This window comes from Pagrus pagrus (assembly GCF_965226575.1).
Source record: "Pagrus pagrus genome assembly, chromosome: 11".
Lineage (NCBI taxonomy): Eukaryota > Metazoa > Chordata > Actinopteri > Spariformes > Sparidae > Pagrus > Pagrus pagrus.
This window is the reverse complement of record NC_140195.1, coordinates 3720193-3746429: the sequence shown is the minus strand read 5'-3', so window position 1 is coordinate 3746429 and position 26237 is coordinate 3720193. Positions and strand designations below refer to the sequence as shown.

The 26237-nt window shown below is 38.7% G+C and overlaps 4 protein-coding genes across 4 annotated transcripts in view; 1 reads left to right on the top strand and 3 right to left on the bottom strand.

Moving 5' to 3' along the window:
• The window catches only part of LOC311265182 (interferon-inducible GTPase 5-like), a 202907-nt gene that overhangs the window by 12849 nt on the left and 163821 nt on the right, over positions 1-26237 (top strand). The gene's annotated exons all lie outside the window — the stretch shown is intronic.
• LOC311265189 (uncharacterized protein) lies at positions 759-3707 on the bottom strand. The gene is made up of 5 exons (XM_084366582.1): positions 3649-3707; positions 3432-3457; positions 2944-3000; positions 2187-2201; positions 759-1279 (listed from the first exon to the last, which is right to left on the bottom strand). The coding sequence occupies exons 2-5, from the start codon at positions 3436-3438 to the stop codon at positions 900-902; spliced, it is 459 nt and encodes a 152-aa protein (XP_084222708.1). The 5' UTR covers positions 3439-3457; positions 3649-3707; the 3' UTR covers positions 759-899.
• LOC311265187 (uncharacterized protein) lies at positions 6532-13115 on the bottom strand. The gene is made up of 4 exons (XM_084366580.1): positions 13055-13115; positions 12664-12691; positions 12292-12306; positions 6532-7245 (listed from the first exon to the last, which is right to left on the bottom strand). The coding sequence occupies exons 1-4, from the start codon at positions 13055-13057 to the stop codon at positions 6755-6757; spliced, it is 537 nt and encodes a 178-aa protein (XP_084222706.1). The 5' UTR covers positions 13058-13115; the 3' UTR covers positions 6532-6754.
• Positions 15019-24436, bottom strand: LOC311265410 (polymeric immunoglobulin receptor-like; the record flags this gene model as incomplete). Its single annotated transcript, XM_084367022.1, has 10 exons — positions 24346-24436; positions 23596-23931; positions 21144-21467; positions 20459-20554; positions 20331-20365; positions 20051-20201; positions 17149-17496; positions 16575-16712; positions 15300-15434; positions 15019-15158 (listed from the first exon to the last, which is right to left on the bottom strand). Exons 1-10 carry the CDS (start codon positions 24383-24385, stop codon positions 15019-15021), a joined length of 1743 nt encoding a protein of 580 aa, XP_084223148.1. The 5' UTR covers positions 24386-24436.

Genomic DNA, 26237 nt, shown 5'->3' with positions numbered 1-26237 from the left:
CACTTCAGTCATCATCTATGCACTGCTGATGTGTGACTCTTGCTGCAAGAAATAAAAATCTTCTAGAAAATAAATATTGTGTCAAACTTGGTGTTTTGACCAACTCTCATCGGCACTAGACAAACAACTGATTTTCAGTTGCCACAACAATTTTTGGGGCTCGTCCGGGATGTCTGACTCGAGGAGTCCCTGAGATACACTCTTGACAGGTTAACTGCCCAGCCGAGGACTGGGTCCTGGAGCCAAAAACCTCTCCCCACGGGAGGATCGTTAATTGACCAGCGGGGATGAGAAGTGGCACCTGAATTAGACGTGTATCAGGGATTCATCGACACGGCATCCTGAGGGATCAAGAATTTAAAATGTGATGACATAATATTTGATAGGATAGGCCTAGTGTGTAACCCACTGAGGGGCTGACGAGCTTACTAATGATGTTGGACACATTAATCGGGTCAAAAGATCTCTGGCTCTTTGATAATTCTGTCATTCAAAATTGCTCAATATGGGAAAAAATCTAATTAAACTTAAGGGGTTTAAAATTGAATATGAAGGCTGTGCAAAGATTATGTGTGACAAGTATGGAGACTGTACATGTGCACATTTGGCATTTTGGGAAAAACTTGGTTTTCCAACAAATGGTAGTTTTAGTCTCATTCAGATAGAGAAATTGAAAATTCAATTAGAAAATGCTGAAACAAACAAAAAAAAATTACATTCACCCTGTTATCTGAAAACAGTAGACACGGAAAAATCTCTTTTCTATTTCAAATTTATTATCTGCATTGAAGACATACATTGTCACAAAAACAGATTTCAGTCAAGAATGTGAAATTCTTACATTGTGTCATTGCTGAAAACAAAAGTACAAAGACCTGTGTTTGGCACAAAGCCACAGTTTACCACAATTTAATTTTAAATCCAGTGCCAAACAAAGAAATGCCCATTTCACGACCGAAGGAGACGCCTGTTCCGAGCACCTTTGCCTCTAGTTGTGTTGGACTGATGCTGGCGCCGGTATCTGCAGACAGACCGAGGGTGCTTGTCACCGGGCCAATTGAACCTGCAACACTGCCCAGTTCTGCTTTGGCAAAGGCTTTGGCACTGAGAGACTTCCCAGAGTATCCAGCTTCTGCACTGGCGTTAGGACCTTTGGCGTCAAGAGCAAACACTCCATCTTCCTCATGATAATGATCCACATCAGTCGAAACTTTGGCCTCATCTTCAGGCAGTCTTTTAATGACTTGTCCCAGGTCTTCTGCCAGGCCTTGTCCCAGGGCTGCAACAGAGACATTACATTTCAACTCAAAGAGAGCGACATCACCAGTGAAAAAGGTTTTGTGATCGGGAGATTTCAAGGATGTCGTGATATTTTGGTGGGGAAAAAGCTGCACAAGAGAATAACCTTGGAAAGAAAGTCATATTTTGAGATTGTTACATATTCAACAATTTGACAGAAATACAGAGATATCAGTCCACTGAAGAGCATCATATACTGTATTCAATCAAATTTCTTTGGTTAGGGTGACAGTCTCAGGGCTGATCAAGCCGGACAAAATCATTTCAAAAGGAATTTACTTACCCATTTTGTCTGTTTGAAAGAAAAAAAGGGAAACTCTGTTATTTGCTTATTTAGAAGTTTGTTGTTTTTCTTTTAAAAACCATAAAAGTCACATGAAACATGTCAAATTCACAATTACTTAAATGTTATAATAACAGATTAACAGAACTGACATTTTGTCTTTGTTACACATGTGAACAAACACTCATGGATTGTATAACGTGAAGATACTTCAACACTCAACACAAAGAAGTTTGGGAATTTTTTTGTTTTCCTGCACTGAGATCTGTCAGCTCTCTGTTTAACGTTCAGTCACTGAAAATATAAATTTACAACAAGTTTAGTAAAAGTAATCTGTCTCAGAAGTCCTCATGATGATGATGTTTGCCTGCCTGAAGTACTGATGTCAGTTTTGTCTTGTTGATGAAAAATAAACTAAAATAGAGGTTCAGTTATCCCTTATGTTCACCTGTGTACTTTGTTCTCATATATTACTATTTTAATTTGTTTTTATAATAAATTTCAGGTAAATGTTTTGACTTGGTATCTCATTGCCTTTTTCCCAAATCATAAAATTGCAGCTTCAACTTCAGTCTTTTAAAAAAGTATTTAGTAATTTACTTACATAGATTGATAGGCTCTGAAAGAAAGACAGAGAAAAAAAAACATATTTAGGTAAAAATTTTGCTTTAAAATCCATCAAAGTAACAAAAGCTATCAGGCCCGTCACAGATGTCAAACAGAGACATTACATTCAAACTCAAATGCTAAAGAAAAACAGGACCAGTGGAAAAAAGTTTTGTGTTGTGTAGAGATTTCAAGAATATAATCATAATGTGATCAAATCACTGTGACGCTGTGCTAGAAACCACGGCCGGCCTCGGACATCTGGGCGCCCTGAGCAGGATACGCTTTGGGGGCCCTGATTCTCCGTGTATGGACAGTTTTGTATTTAGTATTTATAGAACTAGATACTGTATGCAGTTATAACCCTTACACATTTAATTTATGGCTCTATCAACATGATGGGCCGCGGTTGTTTTACTGATCACTAAACATACTCACTGAAACACTCAAAGTAAAGACTAACTGCACTTGCAATTTTACTTCTACTTGTTTTTTTTAATGTATTTTCAGAATTTCTTTCAGTAAGTTGGACAGTCAGTGTTTGTTTTATTACTTTTGAAGTCTGTTACTTTAAAGCATTGTCTTAATCATTATAACTAAAACCATATACGAGGGTAAGTTGTTGTTAACAAAGGCAATATCAATTTACCATTGGAACAAGATAAATTATACAAGGTAATATCAGACTACAAGAAGAAGCAGGTATCACGATACACATTGCACACAAAACTATTCAGTGGGACTTTTTCACTTACCAGTGCTTCCATCAGCTCTGGTTCCACCACCACCCAATATTTTCAGTACTGGTCCTTCTGTAAAAGTGATTTACTTATTTATTTAACAATTATTGTGAACAGAAAATAATGCAAAGGTGAATAATTGATATGATTTACCTGTACAGCTTTAGCTAAGCATGGAGTTTTTTAACCCTTATTTTCTGCTCATATTCTGACCACTGTATGGAGCAGGTCATTTTTGACCATTTATAATTATACACTATACCAAAATTTGAATCACAGATGTATTTTGCATCCATTGATATATGGGTGATTAATCCTTCATGATGTTACAGAGAGTAGAGAGTGTTTTCTTTAGGTTTGACACTATTCGTTTGTAGAGAATATCCCAGCTCTTTGGCTCACTTTCAGTCAATGAAGTTATAGATTTAATTAGCAGGCAATCCGTCTCCTCAATATGCTAATAATTTACAGTGAATTTATTCTTGAAGATGATGTTTGCTCACCTGACATCTTCAGGACAAGAAGTTTACTGTGAAAGAAAAAGAGGAAATGTCAGCAGCAGATAAGAACCAGAGTTTCTCTGTGAGAACGACCTCACGTGGAATAAAACTAACTGTGGTAATGAACATATTCTGTACACATCTATAGAAAATTATATTTCATAATGCATTTGGAAAGCCATAAAGCATGAATACTTTCAGTTGACATAATAAAGCTCACATGATGGATTTCTTACCTGAATGAGGTTCCTTTGTTAACAGGAGATGTTGTGTGCTGCGTGCACTGAGCTCAGCTGTTGGGGTGAACACACACTGGGGTGTATAAATACCTGACGGGAGAAGAAAGTGAAAGTATGAACAGCCTCAGAGGAAGGGGCCAAAAAGTTAGAGGTTTATTGCCTAGAAAGGTAAAAGTCAGGTAACTTTTTAAAAGCCAAATCCGAAAATGCTCAAAAGAATATCTGTATAGTGAGTTACAACAATCAGTGAGTTTGTTGGTGTGTTCGTCTGTTGAACAAAAATCTGAGTCTTTTTCACTTGATGTTGATGTTGATGTTGGGGACAGTAACGAAGTACATTTACTCAAGTACTTTACTCAACTACATTTGAAAGACAAATATTGTACTTTTGACTCCACCACATTTACATTGAATACATTTCTATGGAGGTTCCTGTTATTCATTTCTTTGAAGCAAATCTTTACAGTCAGCAGATTATTTTTTATTTTCTAAAATACTACAGGCCAGACGCTGTGTTCGTCACAGGAGATAAACATTCACAGTCGGTCGAGTTCAAAGTGCTTTCTGCATATTTTTGAACAGTTTTATTTGAGCTTGGCTGCGGCAGACAAAGATGAAGCTCCCTCACCACAAGAGCACCCACGGCCACCTCTGAAGTCCATGTGAGAGAGTTTTGAAAAGACTCAGAGAAACCTGAGCAAAGTACAATACGTGTGACAAAAGTACACACTTGCTGCTTCCAGTACTTAGTTCAGTGGCTGCAGTAACACACTGACATGCTGATATTTTTATGCCCTCTTAGTTTAGCATGTTAGCATGCTAACATTTGCTGATCAGCAGATTGAAATGTCTTTAGTTCAGCAGATATTTGGTCATAAACCAAAGTAAAAAAGAAAATTTGACCTGGTGCATGATGGAAGTTAACGGATTAACAACATGATTAAAGTTAAAACCTGTCTTGTTTTCAGTTTATTTAAATTCACATAAAATAAAAGCTCCAGTATGATTTGTTGATACTTGGCTGTCTGTTGTGATTTTCATGTCACCATGTGCAGCTGCACAAGTTGTCTACAAACCGTTAACCACAAACTGATAATGATCAGTTTTATCATCGGGCGTAACTGAAGTTATTTCCGCACACAGTTGGGGATTTTCTACTTTGTAAACAGTAAAGTGAAAGTATGAACTTCAGGGAAGATGTAGCCTTTACTATAAGTCTCTCTCTCTCTCTCTCTCTCTCTCTCTCTCACTCACTGTGTGTGTGTGTGTGTGTGTGTGCGCAGTGTTGTAAAAAGTACCCAAAACTCATACTTGAATAAAGACAGGACAGTCATGACTCTCTAAATTGTGACAGACGAAAAAGAAGCTCAAAAACAAAAACCAAAAAAAATCACATTAAACAAGTTAAAGTTGACCTCTGACCTTAGAGGAGCAGATGTCATATTTAAGTTTAAGTGTATATCTTTGATTTTCTTGTGGTGTCTTGCTGGAGTGATACACTGGGGTGCATAAATACCAGACGGCAGAAGAAAGTGAAAGTATGTTACATTGGTGGCAGGTGTGTCTGCTGCCGGCTGCTGATATCGGTGGTTTTAGTGCAGGATGCTTGTTTCAAAGTTAACGTCTGTTGGAGTAAGTGAAAGTAACCACAAACTGATTTTGATCAGTTTCATCATCGGGCGTAACTGAAGTTATTTCCGCACACAGTGGAGAGGATTTCCTACTTTGTAAACCGTAAAGTGAAAGTATGAACTTCAGTGAAGATGTAGCCTTTATTATAAGTGTGTGTGTGTGTGTGTGTGTGTTGGTGCAGTGTTGTTAAAAAGTACCCAAAACTCATACTAGAAAAAAAGATAGCCAATCACCAATCAAAAAGCTTTTAATATGTGTGTGTGTGTGTGTGTGTGTCTCTGTGTTTGTGTGTGTGTGTGTGTATCTTTGTGTGTTTCTGTTTCTGTTTGTGTGTAGTGTTATAAAAAGTAGCCAAAACTCATACTTGAAGCAAAGATATCATATTAAAATATTTGGTTTTTGAAAAAGTCGCCATGTGCAGTAATAAAGATCATCGAGGATACCATACGCTGAGTTGCATCGCGATGCATCGAGAAATGTTGTGCAGTCTAATCGTTGACAGCTGAATTTTCAGTATGTTTTTATGCATTAAAGAGTATATTTACTGTGCTATAGGCAGCTTATAAACACATTATAAGTATGTTCATAATGTGTTAGAATGCATTAGAGACAGAGAAAGTGTTACCATGATTCCTATTCCGGTTTTCATTTGAGTAATTTCTGTTACTAAAACGTAAAAACCTGTAAAACCATACCTGAAAAAGTTTAAATAACGTGCATGATTTGAAAAGGACCAGCAAATATTGTCAGCTGTTTGTTTACCCTGATCATCTCTTGTCTTTGCAGGTTAAAACTTCAAACAGAAGCTGTAATTTATGTCACAAAATCAATCTGTTTGGATTTCTGGTTGCTGATCAGGCTTCAGGCTCAGGTGGCCTTGAATGTGCATTTGAAATAAAGAATTATTAGTAAAAATAAATAAATGAATTAATTAATAGTAAAAAGAATCACCTACTTTGAAACAAAGATAATTTTTTATAGACTTTATAGCTGGTGTAGGCCAGACCTGAGTCAAACCTTCATGTGAAACTATACAAACTAAGTCTGCAAAATCATCAACATTCACTTTAAAACGTCTTTAGTAAATTTTGAACGTCATTCTTCTCTACTGCCTTGGATTAGCTGTGCTCAGGCGTATATCAACGGTGCATCTTATTCGTCTGCTGCAAGCTGCAGGATGTTATGTTAAAGAAAATCAGACAACAGAAAGTAAACGTTACTAAAGAGTTTACAAGTTTAATGTCAGCAAAACAGGATGAAGTCGAGTGGAAGCCAGTGGGAGGAACAGGAAGTTCATGACAGGAAATGAAACAATCAAGACAATGGTGGCCTCTGTACAATCATGTTTGTACTATGTTCACTTTAAAAGCAGCAGACACTGAAAGATCACTTATCACTTTCCAATGGATAATCTGCAGTGCAGATAAACAGCTGTATTTGGCACAGACATGCAGTTTACAAAAGATTAATTTCAAACGAACTCCCAAACAAAGAAATGCCCATTTTTTTACCAAAGGAGAAGCCTGTGCCGAGAAACTTTGCCTCTACATGTAATGGACTGATGCTGGCGCCGGTTTCTGCGGACAGGCCAACTGTAGCTTTCACTGGACCAGCAGAGGCCGAAGCACTGGCCAGTTCTGCTTTGAGGAAGGCACTGGCACCTGAAGTCAAAGAGGCTGTAGCAGCTGCACGGACATTGGGGCCTTTGGCCGAAGCCTCATAGATACTCCATTGAGCACGAGCAAGGCCCACTCCTGCAGCAGCGTATACTCCTGCCTTGGGAATACGCTTCATAGGTTTATCCTCATATGCATCTGCATATGCGTCGGCATCTGCAAAGGCTCCAGTACAGAAAGCTTTACCAGGCCGGTCAATGGTATCAATCACGTCTAGTAGCCCGGATACACTAGCAGATATTTCTGCACCTCCTTTCACCTCTGCTTTCACTGCAAACAAAGTGACACATCATTTAATGTCAAAGCTGACTAGAGTGCAATGTCACCAGCTGAGAGAAAAAGGGTATTGTTATTGTATTAATACTTCTAGGCTCAGATGAACTATTACAAAAATGACAAAATGGCAAATAATATTTTGAAAGTAACATTTTGAGAAAAAGATTTTTATATGTTTAAGGATTTTGTTACAAAATGTGTCACCAATATGTAGAGAAACATTAAGTATTTATGGACTTTTATGGAGAGAGATACGTATCTCTCTCCATTGACTTAAATCCTTTTCCAAAAACCATTAACTTCTGCCTGGAGGAAGTTGCTGCTGCCAGGACACTATTGTATTCCTAGGAATTCTTTCTGGGGCGGCTGTACCTCAGTGGGTAGAGCAGGTGAGAGCAGGCCCTGTGAGAGCTGCATTTGGCCTCAGTAGCCCCACAACACCCCGTGACCCCAATAGGGACATAGCGGAAAGACGATGCCAGATTTACTTAATTCCAAGGACATGTCAATATTCCTCCTGGGGGGGCACTTTCACCAAACTGTAGCCCCAATACTGCTGAAACTTTAGTCCACTTAAACTCATTACAAATTATGAAGTCAATCACTCAGTTTTTTTCAAAACCTGTAAAACTTATAAAACCTATCTCCTCCCACAATTTTTGCTCAATTGTCACCAAACTTGCTAGAGAGCATCTTCAGACCGTCCTCCACAAAACGGAGGATTTTTGATTTATCAAAAATTAAGCCTACAGTGCATGAAAATGTTTGACTGTAAACAGTACTGTAAACATATACTATCAAATTCTTGCTAAATACATTTTCAATCTTTCTGAAAAAAATTGAGAATATTTTGCAGTCATGGTTGATGGAGTTTGGCAAATATCAGAATTTTATCTCAAAAACTGAATTTTGAGAACATTTTGATTCTGCTCTCATGGGAACAACTGGAGTCAATGGAAGAGTGGCATTTTTAAACATCACATTTTCTCTTATGAAGCAAAACACTTTAAGTTAAAAACAAATCACCAACATCTCCGTGCTGTCAAGATGCAATTTATGTATTATCAAGTAACAGAATTTCTGACATTTTGACCATATTCGAAGCCAGCCAATTAGCTCAGTGAGTTAGGAGCTGGTGCTTGGTGTCAGAGGTTGTGGGTTCAAGACCCAGCAAGGATGATGATGATGATGATGATGATGACGATGACAGATCAAAATGTCAGATGTCCTCAACATGAAACACAAGACATGTTGTCACAAGACAATTGTCCTGATGGTGGCATTACAACAAGTCTCTAAATTTAATAAAAACAAATAGCTTGGACTGGACCATGGACGAAAGCTAACCAAATTTTGTAAAAAACGGTAGTTATCCTTTAAGAACAGTTGGCGCTGGGCATAGAGGAAAATGGTGGAGATGGGAAGCCAATCAGCACTTGATGCCACAATTCGTGGCATCAACGCTTGGACGCTTGGGTGCGTCTGCAGCACGTGTTCAAAGAAGCTACCGTACGGCAGCAGAGGAAAGTGCTCACTCGTCATGAATTGGATGCCACTCACAAAGTTTCAGTCTGTGCTCTCTGTCATATGAGTACGTTACCGGACACGACGACTACGACTGTCACTGCGCTTTCAATGAATACATGTGTGTAGCTGAACATGATTTGTCAGTAACAATTTCTCAGCCACTGGTCGATCTGTGTGAAAAGCTATCTGAAGACAAAACTGTCTGTTTCAAATCGGCATGACGGCTATTTAAACACATGTGGAACTGCCCCAGAGTTTAGACAACGTCTCTCTGAAATGCTACAAAAAAGCAACGTTTTCAATAAAAGTTGATGAAGTGACTAATCTCAGCATGGACAAAATCATGATTGTTGTTCTCTTTTTTGATGATGACCTGGCCAAAGTAACAACACAACATCTGTAAATAAGTGATAGTGGCCACCATCAGTTTAGCAGCTATTTTTCATTATTTCATTCAGATTCAAATTGTAAACATGTCACTTTGACATTACTGCAGTACTGTTTACAGTTGATATTCACATGCATACTGCAGTGCACATGCTTATATAGAGAAATAAATTATGCAAAGCACATACTGAGACATTATAGTGTGCAATTCTTCATACAGAGAATTAAAAATGGATAATTATACTTAAAAATTTTAAATAAAGATTTGGTCGCACTTCATTTTACAGAACATTAATAAGATATTAGACAAAAACTATACGCTAGTAAGACGTAACAAGCTGTACTTTAGATCAAATTAGACAGCTAGAAATAATGTAATGTTAATTAGACAATAAACAAGAAAAGCTATACTGTAATTAGACACCATATAGCCTACCCAAATTACGCTGTAATCAGAAACCGCATATAAAGTCTTATTACTTAGAATATAGGCTACTATACTTAGACACTATTATACCAAAATATACAGTGATTACAAACCAAATCGGAGATCCTAATACACTATTAGACACCATTTTACAAGATCTTAGTCGAATTAGAAATCACACACAATGCCATATCAGATCCAAAATATGCTAGTTAGACGCTATTCTACCCTCATTACGAAATTATGCATTTAATGCTACCAACATCGGCCTATAGCTTAATTAGACGAATGTACTGCCATATTATATTGGGCATGGCCTTTATAATAGTCGGACAAAACACACTTGTTTCTTAGAAAATGTTGTTTCCATTTAGTTTACTGATATTATTTGCAGCCTAGTTATTATTTCATTAATTACCTGTATATTAGATGCTAAATGTGGGACTTTTATTTTGAAAGCGTCTCGCTGTGAACAGAAAACATCCGGTGTTATTGTGGATACTGGCTGTGTCTCAATTCAGGGGCTGCAGCCTTCAAGGACGCGGCCTTTGCCGCGGTCCTTCGGAGAGACCTTGAAGGCCTCGTCCACCGTTGTTAAACGGGACGGTCTAGCTGTCGGAGCATTTCCTGGTTGGCCACCAGATGTTCCCGCCCTTACCCTTACGTCATGATTATGAATGAAGAGATGCATTAAAGTCTATTTTGGTTCGATCTATCAAACGTGTACATTTATTTGTGTGTGTACAATGTGTCAAATCTAAATTGAATTACCAACATTACAAAATAAACATTAACCCATTGGTGAATAACAACTATATTTACCATAGCATTACCAGCGTCACGTATTTGAACTGAAAGTTAAAATTTGGAGGTTTTATAGTCCCTTGAAGTTTACCATATCTGGATTTGGATATTCAAATGACTAAAAACCGAGTATAAACCCAATACTTAAATTTGAATGTCAAGTCTGCGCCACTTTATGTCGCCATTTTCTCTTGCTTCCTCTTCTGTTTCGGGACTGAGCAGCGGTGCGCAAAGGATCTTGGGATATGGGAGGCCGCGAAGGATAGCAGCGGTGCGTCCTCCGAAAAGAGGGAAGGGCAGGCTGCATTTGTGGGCTGCATTTGAAAGAGCCTTCCAATTGGGACAGCCTTCGTGCAGCGTTGTGACGTAATTGGCCTTCAAATGCGCCCTTCGTGGGCTGCAGCCCCTGAATTGAGACACAGCCAGTGTCTGCGTGTTGGAAGTGTACCTGCACGGTGTTTGCTGAAATTGATGAAAACAATCATTTTGTTTACTTAGCACCTGGCTGATGAAGGGCACAAGGTTTGTTGTTATATCGTTTCATAATATGTTTAATGTTTAGTTCAGATTGCGGTAACTTTTATGGTTGTGTACAGTTTGATATAGCTTGTTTGAGCTAGCGGGAACGCTAATTAGCATTAGCTCAGCTATCCTGTTGGGTCAGAAGAACAGAGATGAGGCTGGTCATTTCATTTCTCTGTTTATTAAGAAACGCATTTTGTGTGGTTTGTATTATAGCTCTCTAATAGAGGTTTTCATTTAAGTTAAAGCAGATTAAAATGTGATTTTTCTGTGAATGTAACAGTGATTGAAGCAGCTAAATACAAAAATACATAATTTTATTTGGAGTGAATTTATGATGCAAAAAGGGCATGAAGGAAGATGGTTACCTTTATTTTTTTAAATACTTTTTTCATAGCTCTTGTGTGGTCAAGTGTACAAGGTTCCTGCAATAAACACTTTAGACCATCAGTTAGGGAGTCTGTCATCATTCAGCTGGGGATGCTACACTGGTAAGCTGTTCAGTTAATGTAACTGAGCAGTTCAGTTATTTGACTGACATCTGTTCCTAAATTTAGGAGATGACGTTTTTCTGGAAGCTTCGATAGCTCAGCAAACCTCCAGAGAAGGACTTCCAGAGAGCGACCATCAGTTCCTCACGAGCAGCGTGTGTTTGAGCTGGAGCTCGGCTACGAACAGCTGTGTGAAGAGAGGGCCACAGTGACGTATCGTGAGCCGCACAGCGCCCTTTAGCCCTGTGCTGGCAGGGCTCTGGAGCACTGGAGGCCGTCCACAAGGGTCACAAAAGCGACCCTCTACGAAAGTCTAATAAGTGTCTAACAGTGAGAAGGGACACTTCATTTTGACAGTGCTGTTCTGTTGTAATGTGCCACAAATTATCCTCTAAGTAAGTCTAATAAGACTGTAATAAGGGACTAACAGTGAGAAATAAAGATGCAATGTCCTGGCAGCTTCAAAAGCTGGTCTAATGTTACTGGGGTTGGACAGTGACATGGCTTTAAATGGTCTGATGTCTTAACTATGGGAGTAGAGCGTCTGATCTATAAATGACTATAAGAAAGTGAAACTATGTTAACTAAAGCTCAAACAAATGTATTTTCCTCTGAACTCTGTGTGTTTTGTCCGAATAGCCTATTATAAAGGCCAACAAGTGCGGCTTGTTACATCTTATTAGCATATTGTTTTTGTCTAATTTGATGCAAAGTACGGCCTGTTACATCTTATTAATGTACTGTAAAATAAAGTGCGAACATGACTTTTTTGAACACTTACATGTAAGTCCCCAAATATAATATTATCTACAGTAAAAAATCAATGTAATGCAATAAAAATGACAATCAAATCCAAAAAGTTATTCAAAGTAATTCACTTACATTCACACTTCCCGACTGAAAGAAAGAAAAGGGAAACTTTGTTAGTAATGGCTTTGATAGGCAAATTATTTTTTCTTTGAAAAATCCATCAAAGTAACATAAAAACATGTAAAATCACAATTGTTATAAGAACATAGAAGGTATTTAAACAGCAGCACACTTTTTTTTAGTAAAAACCTAAATTTGGGTTTCTTTGTTTACCTCCAGTGAGCTCATCATTGGGCAGCACTTTGTTTTACTTTTGGTCACTAAAGTTATAAATTAACAAGAAGTTCATTACTGTGAAATTTAATCTGTTTCTCCAGAATCCTCCATAATCCATATTTCTTAGAGAAATGTATCTACCAATCTTTCCAGATGATGTTTGCTTACCTTGTGCGCTCTCAGAATAATTTAAACTCTAGAAAAAAAAAAGAAATGAAAAGAGGAAATGTCAGCAGAGGATTGGAAATTCTCTGTGAGAACTGTCTCAAGTGTGGTCATGGAAATATTCTGTATAGATACAGAAAATGATCATTTATATGACATTTTACATTTACACATTCAGACAAAAATGTATTTGTTCATCACTGGTCAGTAAACATAACTGTGTTAATGAACTCATGAGAAGCTCTGCAATTTGCAACATTAAAACAAAAGGAAATGAAAGTAATGATTTAGTATTTGGTACTTAATAAAAGCAATAAAATCAATCAATGCTGCTAATTGGGACATACCAATCATACCTAAACGTTTGCATAATAACTCTCAAATTATTTCTTACCATGGTTTTTGGCGTCACTGGAGATGTTATAAGCTCAACTCAACTGCTGGAGTTAATACCCAACTGCAAAAGTAAGTGAAAGTATGAAACTTGCTCTCTCAACATGTCAGAACAAAGGTTGACAGGAAGAGCCCCTCCCTTTGGTCACATTTCCTCCACTAGTGATGACTTTTTTTTCCCTCTCTAAAATTCAGCCAGAGGGCAGTGTTTGTTATAGGAGATAAACAATCTCAGCAAACTATTCCCCCTGTCAATCAAGTTTAAAGTGCTTTCTGCATTTTTTTCTGCAACAGTTGTATTGGAACTTGGCAGAGGTAATTTTGAGAAAAACATTTTGGAAAACACCCTGGGTGTCAATCTGCAACTGGATGTTGGATTTCCTCACAAGCAGACCCCAGAGTGATCGGATTGGCAATTTCACTCTATGAACATCACTGGCACCATCTACAGAGCCTCAGTGATATCAGTGAAGTGAGATGTCTGCACAGAGCCCAAAAGACAACACCCATCCCAGCCACAGTCTGTTCACCCTGCTGCCATCAGAAGTACAGCTGCAGGACTAACAGACTACAGAGCAGCTTCATTCCCCGGGCCTCGAGACTCCTGAACTCATCCTCCATTGTCTAAAAGAGATGTAGCAGGACTCAAAGACTCATTCATCATTTTGTTTTTTAAACCCTTGCTTAAAAATGATAATAAATGACCTTGTAAGTAGTTTACTCTGAAAGAAAAGAGGACATGTTGGCAGCAGAAACCAGAGTGAGAACTGCTGCAAGTGGAATAAAATATCTGTGGTGATGATCTGTGGATGAAACAGATCACACCAGCTGTGACACCCATCAACACGTTGACAGTCAGACCCAGGGCCACTCAGAAGTCAGTACTATATTATAATACGGGTCCTCAGTACTCACGGGTCGGACCACACCCATCTTTGAACTCTGTAAAGTTTGGTGACAAGACATATAACACCTGGAGAATTATTCAAAACTGCTTCCGTTGTAGTTTCTGCTACAAATACACACAGAATACACATTTCTAAGTAAGTAAGGAAGTATAATTTATGTGAACAGTCAGATGGGCAATAACATACAGAAAGAGATCATAACAGATGAAGTTACCATCCGATCCACAAAAAAACAATAGACAAAAGTACATAAAGTAGATCTGGTGTACCATAGTTTAGGTGCTACAGACTCAAAAGCTCGATTGCCATAGTCTGCATTACCCACAATGCATCTTCACCACTGAGTGACATCACTGGAGGCAGATTATCAGATTACATGCAGCTTCCTCTGTACTTTTTTCACATAATGTGTAGTACTCCCTGAGTTACTCTTAAAGTACATTTATACACTTTGAGGTACTTTTAATTTAAGAGTTTTTCAATGTGTATATTACTTTAAACTTCCAGGGAAGTATTCTTCATTTGGCTCCACCATTTATCGAACAGACTGAGTTGCAAAACATGTCATCACTTTATAAGACAGGATACTGTGTAATTGGATAAAACTATGCACCAGTAGATAAAGTAGTTAAAACTGTAATATTAAAATGCTGAGTTTGTGTTAAAGTTTCAGTAATTCAATTCAAATGCTATGATGTACTGTTAGAAAACCTCTAAAAGGTGCTTTTAAAACATTTCTACTTATACTCGAGTAAAACACATGATTACATATACATTTACATTTAGGGCATTTAGCAGATGCTTTTGTCCAAAGCGACTTACAATAAGTACATTTGTCACAAGAAAGAAACCACAACACATCACCGTCGATAAAGTAAAATAGAAACAATTTTCAAGCCCTCGTCTGAGCAAAGTAGCTGCTATTTATCAAGGATACCTGAAGTACACAAGTGCTATGATTTAAGTGCTGAGGGTGAGAACATACAAGTGCATATACGTGGTACTTCTTCAGCCAGTGGGAACAATAAAGTAAAAGATTTTATACTGATGAAAGCTCTCAGAAAAGGGTAATGATGTTATAACGAGGTTTACTGGACATAAAATAAGATGTCAGAGGTTGGAGTATTCTGTCCTGATCATCTACAGCCGGGGAGGCGTCGTCTTCACGTCCAGAACAATTCTCATAGGTGAGGTGAACTGAAAAACAGCAAGAGATGTCAGTACATGATGTATACATGCACCTCCATGTTTCTGTCGACTGACTGCCCTCTGGTGGTCAAACCTGCGCAGCAGAAAGTACAAACACACTGCTTTGTCTCTGTGTGAATGAATATTTACCGTCAGTGCTGATAGAGCTGGAGGGTAAGTCGCCTACACCTGTCCTACACCTGTAGAGGAGCAACACAACGACGGCCAACAGCACAACTACAGAGAGACCAACGAGCAGAGGCAGGGTGTGACCCGGGCGAGAGGCTGAGAAAGAGAAGGGAGAGAGAGAGATGTGACATTCAAGAGGGGAACACTGAATTGTAGTGTGATGAATTTAACACAAATAATGTCTCCTATAAAAGTTTCATTGTTAATAAAGAAATGTTTTCTATTTCTCAGGTGTCAGAACGGTGTGTGAAAAACCACTTGGAAAGGGTTTGGCAGACATCGTGGTTTGGCTTTAAAAACCTTTTTTTCGTCAAGTGAGCTCTTAAACATGTAATCTGAATGTTATATGACACGTATTATAAAAACGTTGATAAAATAACTTACAAATTTACCTTATTAGTTGTTTGTGGTAATCTACAATGCCAACATTTTATTTTGGCTTCACTAAACAACTGCTGGTCAAAATTAAAAGTGCATAAACACAATTTCTTGGATGTTTCATAAAAGAAGCAAATGATTTTGGAAATCTTGAAAGTTGAAAGTCGATATTTATGTTTATATGTGTTGATTATATCACATCTTTCTTACATCGTCTATAAATGTTTGACTCTGTTTACATCATTTCAGAGTTATTTAATGTTCATACATCAAATTCAACATGTCGCCTGAATATTTGGATTTTTGAGGAGAGAGCAGACAACAAACATTAGGACAGGAGGACGGTACGGAAGCCCCTGAGGGACAAGTGAGAATTTTCATGTGTGAAACCAAATTATTTATTTTTTCGTGAGATAAATGGTTTTGTTTTCCAATGAAGAAAAAGATTTGCAAGATTTTTTCCCTATAAGTTTTTTTTTTTTTTTTTTTTTTTTTACATGTTTTGACGGATGGAAAAAAATGAATAAAAGGAGTTTAGAAAGATTATCCTGCCAAAACTTTTTATCATCCACCAGATCACACATGGAAGAGTATTAAGGCCAGGTGTGAGGGAAAAACATGAGAGGAGGAAGTTATTTTTTCATTATGCATTTCAAGAAAAAGTCAAAATGTTCAACTGGTCCCTCAAATCCAGTCTTGTTTGATGTCGTCTCAAATGTGGACTTGACTGCATAATGAAAAAAACTTCCTCCTCTCATTATTTTCCTCACCTCTGGCCCTAACACTCTTCTGTACAAGTCATAAACACAGGAGAGAAATAATTTAGATCAGAAAACGGATCAACAGAAAAAAACTTGCCCTTCAGGGCTTCCGTAGGACGGACAGTTGATCTCTGCAGGTTTGAACCTTCAACACTGTGAACTGTAGCTGCAGATGCTGTTTCCTCAGCCTGCTGCTGCTCAGACTGCTTCATGGTCTCAGGGAAAGTCTTCGGAGCTGTGAAAGACAAAAACGTATTAAAAATGAATGACAATCACGTGCACAGAAAGATAACGACCATACAGGAGGTCACATTTGTCAACATTTACACACTTGGCAGCTGTTTATGTGGCTGTTACTCTAAATATAGCAGGATATTTAAAACGTCAACAGCTGTCGGTGAACTGTGAAAGTTTCCAGCCTCCAGTCGCCACAAAATGGAACTGAAACGAGAAGAGTTGTGCAACCTCTTGGTGCGGTCCACCACCGCTACTGACCATACTCTAAATGTATCCTGTGGATATTTTATCGCACAGTGAGCACTGAATTGTGAATTTAGAGGTCAAAAGACATCTAGATTAAAATTCTGCAAAAATGAGCTTCAAAAGTACATTTTTTCAAATACAAAACAGGCGTTCGAGCAGCAACATGTACACAGGTGACAAAGACTCACCATCTGTAACTCTGATGTCAAACTCCCAGTGTGAATCAGGTAAGAAAGCTCTTTCCAGACCACACCTGTACCGTCCTTGGTCAGACTTGGTCAGCTGTGTGATGCTCACAAACAGAACTGAAGAAGGAACCGGAGAACTTCCCTGTATGTACAAGATGCCGTATCTTCCACTCTGAGCGCTGTCGCCTTTGGTTTGAACGAGCACGTCTTCTTCTTTACATCCGTCCCTGCAGAGGAACTTCTTCCTCCCAAAGAGACTAAAGGGACATCTGACTATGATGCTACTCCCCTCAGTCCGGACGATTGTTTCTGCATCGACGAGGCCGGTGTCATCACCGAACAGCGCGGCTGAAAAGATAAACAGTGGATACTGATGATCAACATTGTTACAGTATGTATTGTAGACTTACTGTTAAAGAGACTGCAGGTTAATGTGACATAATCCAGCTCTTCACAGAGAAGCAGAGATGATACAGACGCAGCTATTTGCAGCTTTAATCGGACAGATGCTCAGTTAGCGAGAGTAGTGTGGCGCTCCTTTCCCCTGAGGCAGACAAACTCAGTATCTTTTTTTTATATTTCCTCATAAAAGTGATGTTATCTGTTATAACTGTTGCATTTTATATTTGGGATCTTCTTTTCTTTTATTCCTGTAAAGCCTTTTGTATCTTTGTTTTAAAAAGTTATCAATAAAGTCATTATATTATAACTATCTTGCAAAATTCCCTCGGAGGAGAGAAAGTAACACACGGATGGAGGTTCATACTAAAAAACACAAAAACTTTGGTAGAAACTCACTTCGTTTGTTGAGCTGAAGCCTTGTGTTACCTTCAGATACACTTTGTGAATTTTGTCCCTTTTCTCTTACACTACACTGAAGCACACTGGGAAGGGATCTTTTAATGGCAGGAGGAAGCATTAACATTATGGAAACCTGAGCTTTATTTGAAGACAAAAACAAGTGAAAAACATGAAAATATAATTAAATAAATGTTCCTCTTGTGTAACATCAGAGAGCAACAACACTGTCATGATGGACAAAAACTACCTTTTGATATATCACATTTAAATCATGGAGCAACAGTGTGATGTATACGAGAACAATCAGATATCTCAACAAATAAGAAGCAACAAAATAACTACAAGAAACACTTTCAACATTGAGATGAATGAAATCTGCTGAAGGACGTTCAGGTGTTCAGTCCTCACCTGATAAGAAGCAGAATAACAGAAGATGGTTGACGTTCATTTTGAATTTAATCCTGATGAAGAAAACTCATAAATCTGCAGGAGAAGTGCCTCGATCACGTCGATCCCTCCAGTTTCTGCCGGTCGACTCGATGTAATTTCTCTTCCCCTCTGTGGTTTAAACAGTTCATATCTTCATCCCCACCCACAGTATGATGATGATGATGATGTTTATTACTAATGTTTGTTAATGTGTTTCTCCAAACATGCAAGGTGTCCTTGGGCTCCTTGAAAGACTCTTTATAAATTATTATTATTATTATTATTATTATCATCACAGTCACATTTGTTTTGTTTGTATTGTTTAAATAATGTTTATTATTATATAGTTTCATGACAAGGTCGCCCCTAATGTGTTTTTTACTAACGTCATTTTTAAATCCTAATATTATTTTAAACCCCAAATCCTTTGTTATTTTAAGTCAATGGAAGCAAAGTGACAGTTTCGTGTGAGTCGACCTCGTCGGTCACTTCAGAGGCCAATAAGAGACAGTTTTTCTTTGTGTATCTAAATTCTTCTCTGTTTTAAAACAACAGCAACTCACACAACTGCAGCTGCAAAGTTTCCTCACTAATATCAAGAGTCTCCCTCAGCAGCATTTTACAGTCTGTTACTTCAAACTCGATCCGGGCCGTGATATAAAAAGAAAATTAAACAGGCGTCAGGTGTTTCTCTCACAGTGAGTCACTTCCTTTTTGTGGTGCTGCAACAAAAAGATGTGGGGAGGACGGAGAAGCTTTATTTATGGACCAAAACTATGGGAACTGGGTCATTAACCAGTCACTTGATGGACGATGACATGCAGGTGAGTCAAGGCGGGTCAGACACCGTCACCACAAAATAAGCCTTGAACAAAGAGCGTAAACTAGGTGGGAAGAAGGGAAACATGACAGGAACGACAGGAAGAAAATCTAAAAGGTCAGAGGTCAAATGCACTGTGATGTCATGGGAACAACTGGTTTAACTAGTTCATTAATGTTTGTTGAGGTTGTGGAAAGTTCTGGCTCCACGTCGTCCAGCTCGATGGTTATTATTATACTCTGATGACAACTATACATTTTATTAAAAATGAACCAGAGTCACTCACTCAACTTTTTTTCATTTGCAATTTTGTTGTAAAATTGTGTTCAATCTGATGTAATCTTGAACAGTTTAAATGAAGATAATATTTTATGATTTCAGCTTTGAAAAACATTTAATTTCAATCTCTCACTTTGCTTTTTCTTCTTTTATTCTTCTTTGTTTTCCATATAAAAGTATGATGTCAAACCCTCGACTATCTTTGAAACAGTCACTGACTTCTGCCTGTATTTTTACTGCAGTCTCATTTAGACACCTGATAGCAACCGCTAACCATTTTTAAGACACGTAAGAGCTTTATAATTAAACTGTGGGACATTTAATGATGTATTTTATGTTGTAGAACAAAACGTGTAAGTATCTTCAGCCTGTGGTAACCACACACCTTTTTTCAGGCATTTAACTAAAAAACACATTCAAAAACCTCGCTGACTTTGGGACAAAGGAGGCTGGAGATGGATGAGTAAGACGTTGTGTTGAACGGTAATAGCTCAGAGCAGCTCATTAAAAGAGGAAAAAAAAAGAAAACTGGAAGAAGTGAACATGAATAATTTTATTCTGTTTCAACTGAACTTTGAGCTTGTTCTCGTGAAGGTTGAATATCCACATACGGTGTTGTCTCTAGTGTACAGTACAGGCTGTGATCCCTGCCGTGTGGATCAAGGTCCTGGTAGAGTGATCCTTCACATGTGGAGACTGGAGCACAGTCGTCATAGACAGAAGTCTGAAAAAACAAACAAGAAACAGCAACTTTACCGAAGTGACAAGCAGTGGCAGCTGAAACACACGGGCAGCCACGGTAACGGCCCAGACGGCTGATGATGATGAGATTCAAAGAATTAAAGAAAGTCACCTCCGGGTTTTCGGCACTCCCCCTGGTGTTTACATCTGTGAACATGAAGTACAACAGAGGTGTTTTCCTTGTGAATTGTCTGGTTGTAATTATTTCAAAGTGCAGATAAGAGCAGACAGATGACTCACAATCAACACTTCTGATCCTCCATCTGTAGAGGAGCATCACGCAACCGACCAACAGCACAACCACAGTCAGACAGACGAGTGGACGCAAGGCGCCGCCTGGTTAACAGTCACAAGAGAAAGGAAACAACCGGTCAAACAACTAAAGACAGATTCATTTACTCAGGGTGCTTCCACTAAAAACCTTTTCGCTGATCTGATATTAAATGTACTGGACCAGTTATTCATGTTATTGGGATCAATGATTATTTCAGTCTTCAAAGTAACTAGAAACTAAAATAATCAAAAAAATGTAGTGGAGTGGAAGTACGAAGTCGTAGAAAATGGAAATGCTCAAGTAGAAGCACCTCAAAACTGTAGTTAAGTACAGTAATTAAGTAAAAATAATCCAATTAGAAATGCATTAAATCGCTCTATTACGTAACTTTAGAAATGCTCAGACATTTAGTCAACTAAGAAATAAACAAAAGATTGATACGATTAAAACTAACTAGGACATTTGACACGAGACTAAATGAAAAGGAAGAAGTCTGAAACAAACAAGCAAGCAAGCCACCATCAACAGGCGGCCATACCGGCCTTTGAGCTTGTTTTTGTCAAAATACATCAGATTGTTGAGAGTCGACACTTTCTTCAAGCCTCTAGAAACACGCAGGGACATTTTCATGACTTTCATTTAGAAACTCACCACCTGTAACTGTGATCTCAAACGCGTGACACTGATTTTTTTGTGGTTGTTGTCGTCCCACGCCGCAACTGTAGCGTCCCGAGTCCGACCAGGTCAGATGTGTGATGGTCACATTAAACAACCCATTTTTCCCATATGTGATTTTGTATTTGTTGCTCGTGGCTCTCTCAGCGTTGGTGTCAAAGAGAAATTTGTGACATTCGTCCCTACAGAGGAACTTCCTGTTTAAAGCATGCGCAGACAAGGAGCACTCGATGGTGATGTTTCCTCCCTCGGTGCTGCTGTAGACTCTGGACTCTTCATAGACAACTTTCTCACACAGAGCTGTTGGAAAAAAAAAACAAATGAACACATGAAGGGAAAAAGCTAACTGGCCCTGTCTTGTCCCATTTAAAGCTCCTGTGGTGGCGTGAACACTAATACTCCCCTGGTACCAAGCTCCCAGTCTGAACTGCTAGCTGCACAGCTAACTGAGCTAACTAGCCAAAGGTAGCTACATTTAGCAGCTACTCTGGTGATGTGCTGCCCCTTATTTGTTTTGAGTATGCATCTGACAGGCACATCTTACATACATATCGCACCTTTCGGTTGCTAACAGGTGGCTAAACGAGACTACAGAGGTTGTCATCTACTCACTAGTCCTTCTTTACAGGCAAACTACTCTAACTAACTTTACAACTTGAAGATTTCCCAGCTGAAGCTATGGACAGCTAAGACCTGGGCCTGGGGATCAAACTACACCTTTATAAAAACAAGACACAAACAAGCAGCCCACGTCTACCAATACTTTTAACCGCCTTTACAGAAAAACTAGCCTAATGTCGCTTAAATTAAGCAGATTTTGAAACCATGACTATCATCTTGTGAGGTACAAAGTGGTATTATGAACCAGGACGTGCCGGAGTTAGCTGGTTAGCATGCTAACTTCAGTAGACATGTCTCCAACATAATACCGAGATGTCTTTGGCGTAACGTCAACACTTTAAATTCAGATGATACTTTGAGGTAATTTGTGAATGTGAACTACAATTCGTACACACCGCACCTTTAATGTTCCCAGTTATCTTTTTATGATTGCTTTCTTTTTTATCTATTCATTTATTTGACTTATTTCCTTTACTAACATCTAAACATTTTGTTATTTTACACTTGGAGGCAAACTGTCGAAACAAGGCATGTTAGAGACAATTCAAACATTGAGTCAGGCAGATGTATAACAACTGACACAAGACAGTAAATCAATTTGATTTTGAGGCGGTGACCTTTAACCTAAATTAACGTGGGCAGCTTCAACTCCTGCTCTGCAGCTCTTTAGAAACAGGAAGTGAATGTTGCCCAAAACAACCATGAGAGAGGTGTGATGTCAGCTTTCGTTGACTCAGTGTTGCCGGAGCATAAACTGTCATGATAACCTCATGCTGTATAAGTCACCCATCTTTCTTTTAGACCCACAGCAACTTTTGACCTACTCTTTGATTGGTCCTTGACAATCAGCAGTGGTGGAAAAAGACAACCCCCCTGTTCCCCAGCGTTTTATAAGTAGTATCATTGACGGTGAAGCTGATGACGAGTTGATTATTTTAGTTTTTCCTCAGAGTAGCAACTGCTGACAACAAAACACAAAACATGAGTTCAGTCATTCATCTAGAAATGGTGACGGATTGACTGGATCGAGAGTCATAATTGCCAACCCAGGAGACGATGAAAGTTTTTCATCGCCCTCTTCCAATATTCCTCCCGGGGTCACAATTCTCCCAAATTTCTCCAGATACATAACAATTTTTCCCCTTTAAGTAACCACAACCTGTTTCTGTCAATGTACAATGAGTAGTCTGCTGTACTGTTGCGTCCCGTCCTGCCCTGGAGAGAACGATTGGACATAAACATTTTGTTGCATTTGACTAATTATTTTGTTATTTGTTCGGGGGTAGGGACCCCAACACGCTGTTTTGGTTTCAAAATCCTCCCTATTTTTGAGGTCTCATGGTCGGTAAGTATGTTGACGGTCTACCTTAATTTCCCTGGGGGACTTTGTGCCTGGTGGCCGACAGAAAAACATAGTGAAAGCGAGGTTGATTGATGTATAACTTGGTGTCAGCAAACAATGAAGTGATCAGCCACTATTTATTGATCACAGGCAGTAACAGCCAATCAAGTACGGAAGAAACTGAGTGCTTTTTTTTGATTGACAGTATCTGTGGTGACAAAACCAGGTATTTTAAGTCAAAACATGATCTTGTCCTAAACCTAACCAGATCATAAGCACAGCGTTATCAAAACCATAAAAATCAAAGACACAAAAAGTGTTGTCATTTAGCATGTAGCAGTCAACTAAGGAATAAAATGGAGAAAATGTTAACCTTCAGCAAGGCTCACAAATGCAGAATATAAAGGTTCTTCTATAAAAAAGCTTCTGTTTCTAAACTGAGTATCATTTTTAGGTGAAACTTACCTCTAACTGTGATATCAAACTCCCTGTATGGATCGCGGGAGGAAGAATCGCCCACACCAACTTTATACCGTCCTGTGTCGGCCAGGTTCAGATCTGTGACGACTGCGTGCACTTTTTTGTCAGTTATGTCGTATCTAATTCTGAATCTGCCACTCTGCATTCTGTTCCCATGTGTTTCTACGAGGATGTCTTCTTTCCCGCCGTCGTTCCTACAGAGATATATTCTGCTTCCTCGCGGCACGTGAAGGGCAAATTGATTTGTGAAATCTTCGCCTTCCATTTTTGTATATGGAGTCGATTGTGCATCGACGAGGCCGGCGTTTCCATCGATCACTGCTGCTGAAACAAAGAGCGAGACTTATGGTCAGAAGTTTATCGTAGACTTACTGCTTAACACTCTTATCCTGACTGGGGTTACCTACATCAGTACTACTAAATATTGATTCAGGTAAAAAAAAGAAAATTCAGTCCCTGACAGCCCAGCTCGACCCGTGTCGGTACTGCATCCGGTCAGGTGTCAGCTGTGGTTTCAGTGAAAGAACTTCCTTTTTTTGAATTAGCAGTATTCAGACTTTTTAACTATCACTACGTATCTTTAAAGTAAAGATGCCGCCCTACCCTGACTTTTTTATGCAAGTAAGAATAGATTAGCATAAAACAACATGTTATAAACAACATAAAAAACATTTACACAAGGTGACGTTCTAAAAGAAGTGTGTTCTGCAGCAATGAACAGAAAGTCAGTCTCACCTGATGAAAAGCAGAAGAGCACAACGTGGTGGATGTTCATTCTGAAATGACAACCAAAGTCACGAAACTGCAGAACTGCCACGATCACGTCTCTCGGTCGATCACGTCTCTCGGTCCTGTCGCTTTCTGTACATATATAGTTCCTCAGTGAACTATGACACATGATCTCACTCCTTCTCAGAATTTAGCTCTTGCTCAATGTGCCAGTCTCATAGGCATTAAAAAAAATGTTTTCCTTCCTCTCAAGTTTTTTTTATTTTTTATTATCTGTGAATGGTGACCTCATGCTGTTGCTGGAACAAAACTGCAACCATCTTTTACCAACTGCGTCTGACCCTCCTCCCTTCGCTCACACTGCTCCTCTCTGCATTCACTTCTGATACCTGATCGTGATACCTCCCTGCTATAACCTGCTCAATATCTTGTTGTTTAGCAGAAATACATCAGATAAAGGAAGAGAAACGATCTTTAAAGTTAACAAACACATATTCTAGGTATTGGTAGCATCCATTTTTATGCAGATGACACCATCATGTTATTTGCGCTTTTAGGTATCACATCCAAATGTTTAAATACCAAAAGAACATCTGATTTGTTACCATGGGTACTCATTTATTTCAGCTGTGTCTCCTTGGTAAAGCTGTTTTTCAGTTCGACATGACAGTCCTGCACCAGTCTCCACTTCACGAAACCTTCGATCAACCAAACACGGCACATTAACGTACAGTATATACTTTAGTAAATTTTATATAAAGTAGTCATAGCCTACCTTAACTTAACTAACCAACTCTGCAAACTGGAGTTTAAAAACTAACAAAAGAGCATTGCCTTCGGGAAAATGTATGATCGTTTTTGAATTTGGGAGTACAAGTCAGAATGCCTTTGCTGCTTCAGTTTTCACCATCCGTTTTGATTTCATTTGCTTTCATCTGTCTCTTGTTAGTCCATTAACTTGCTGGAAGTGCAGTACTAAGTTACTACTTTTGTCCTTCAACAAAGAAAGATAGATGAATTAAATGGAGGGGTTTAAGTTGCACTTCCCTTGCAGAGGGCAGTAGGCGACATGCAGAGACGTGTGAAGTCAGTAAAAGCACACAAATAGAAGGTGGAGAGAAAAGTTCTCACAGCATAGTTACCGCTGACAGAAAGATGCAACAACTTCTGGAAGTACACTCTCAGAACATGCAGTTGTATTTTTTGAGTACAAAATTAAAAAAAAGGTCTTTATTAACAACTTGACCAACTGGATTTGTATTGGAAGCAGGTTTAACTGTTCAATATTCTCACTTGTAGACTTATAGGAGTAAATAACAGATTAAAATGTTAATAAGATGGAGTTTTTTATGCATTGTGGAAGAAAATGACTTTAATTTCACTTTAAGTCACAACCAGGCACAGTTTTAATACAAACTCACACACAAAGTCACAGATAATTGGCTAGACGGGAGGAGAGTTGAGAGTGTCGTTTGGAGGAGGGACTCCATTATTTAGAGAAGTGAGAAGTTCCTGGTTTGCCAGTGAAGAGAAGAGAGAAGCAGCATTAAGCCACCAGAGCCTCAAACATGAAACGCTGTAACACGTGGATCTGCTTCTTCCTCCTCTGTGAGTACACTCTCTCTATTTTTAAAATAACATTTTCTCCTTTGAAATGCATCATTTTTCTCTCTTCTCCCTTTTCTTTTCTTTATGGTTTACTTTTCAGCAGGGGGAAACCGTTTCCTATTGGTGGACTTTGCACAGCTCATGTCAGTCATGTAGTTGGTTTTTGTGGTTAAATATGGTGGCCAGCATCCGGCATGAGTCACTTTATTTTGCATTATTAATAATGTTCCCAGAAATACATGTCCTCTTCTTCTTTTTCTTCTTTCCTCTTGTTCTTTCTTCTTCTTCTT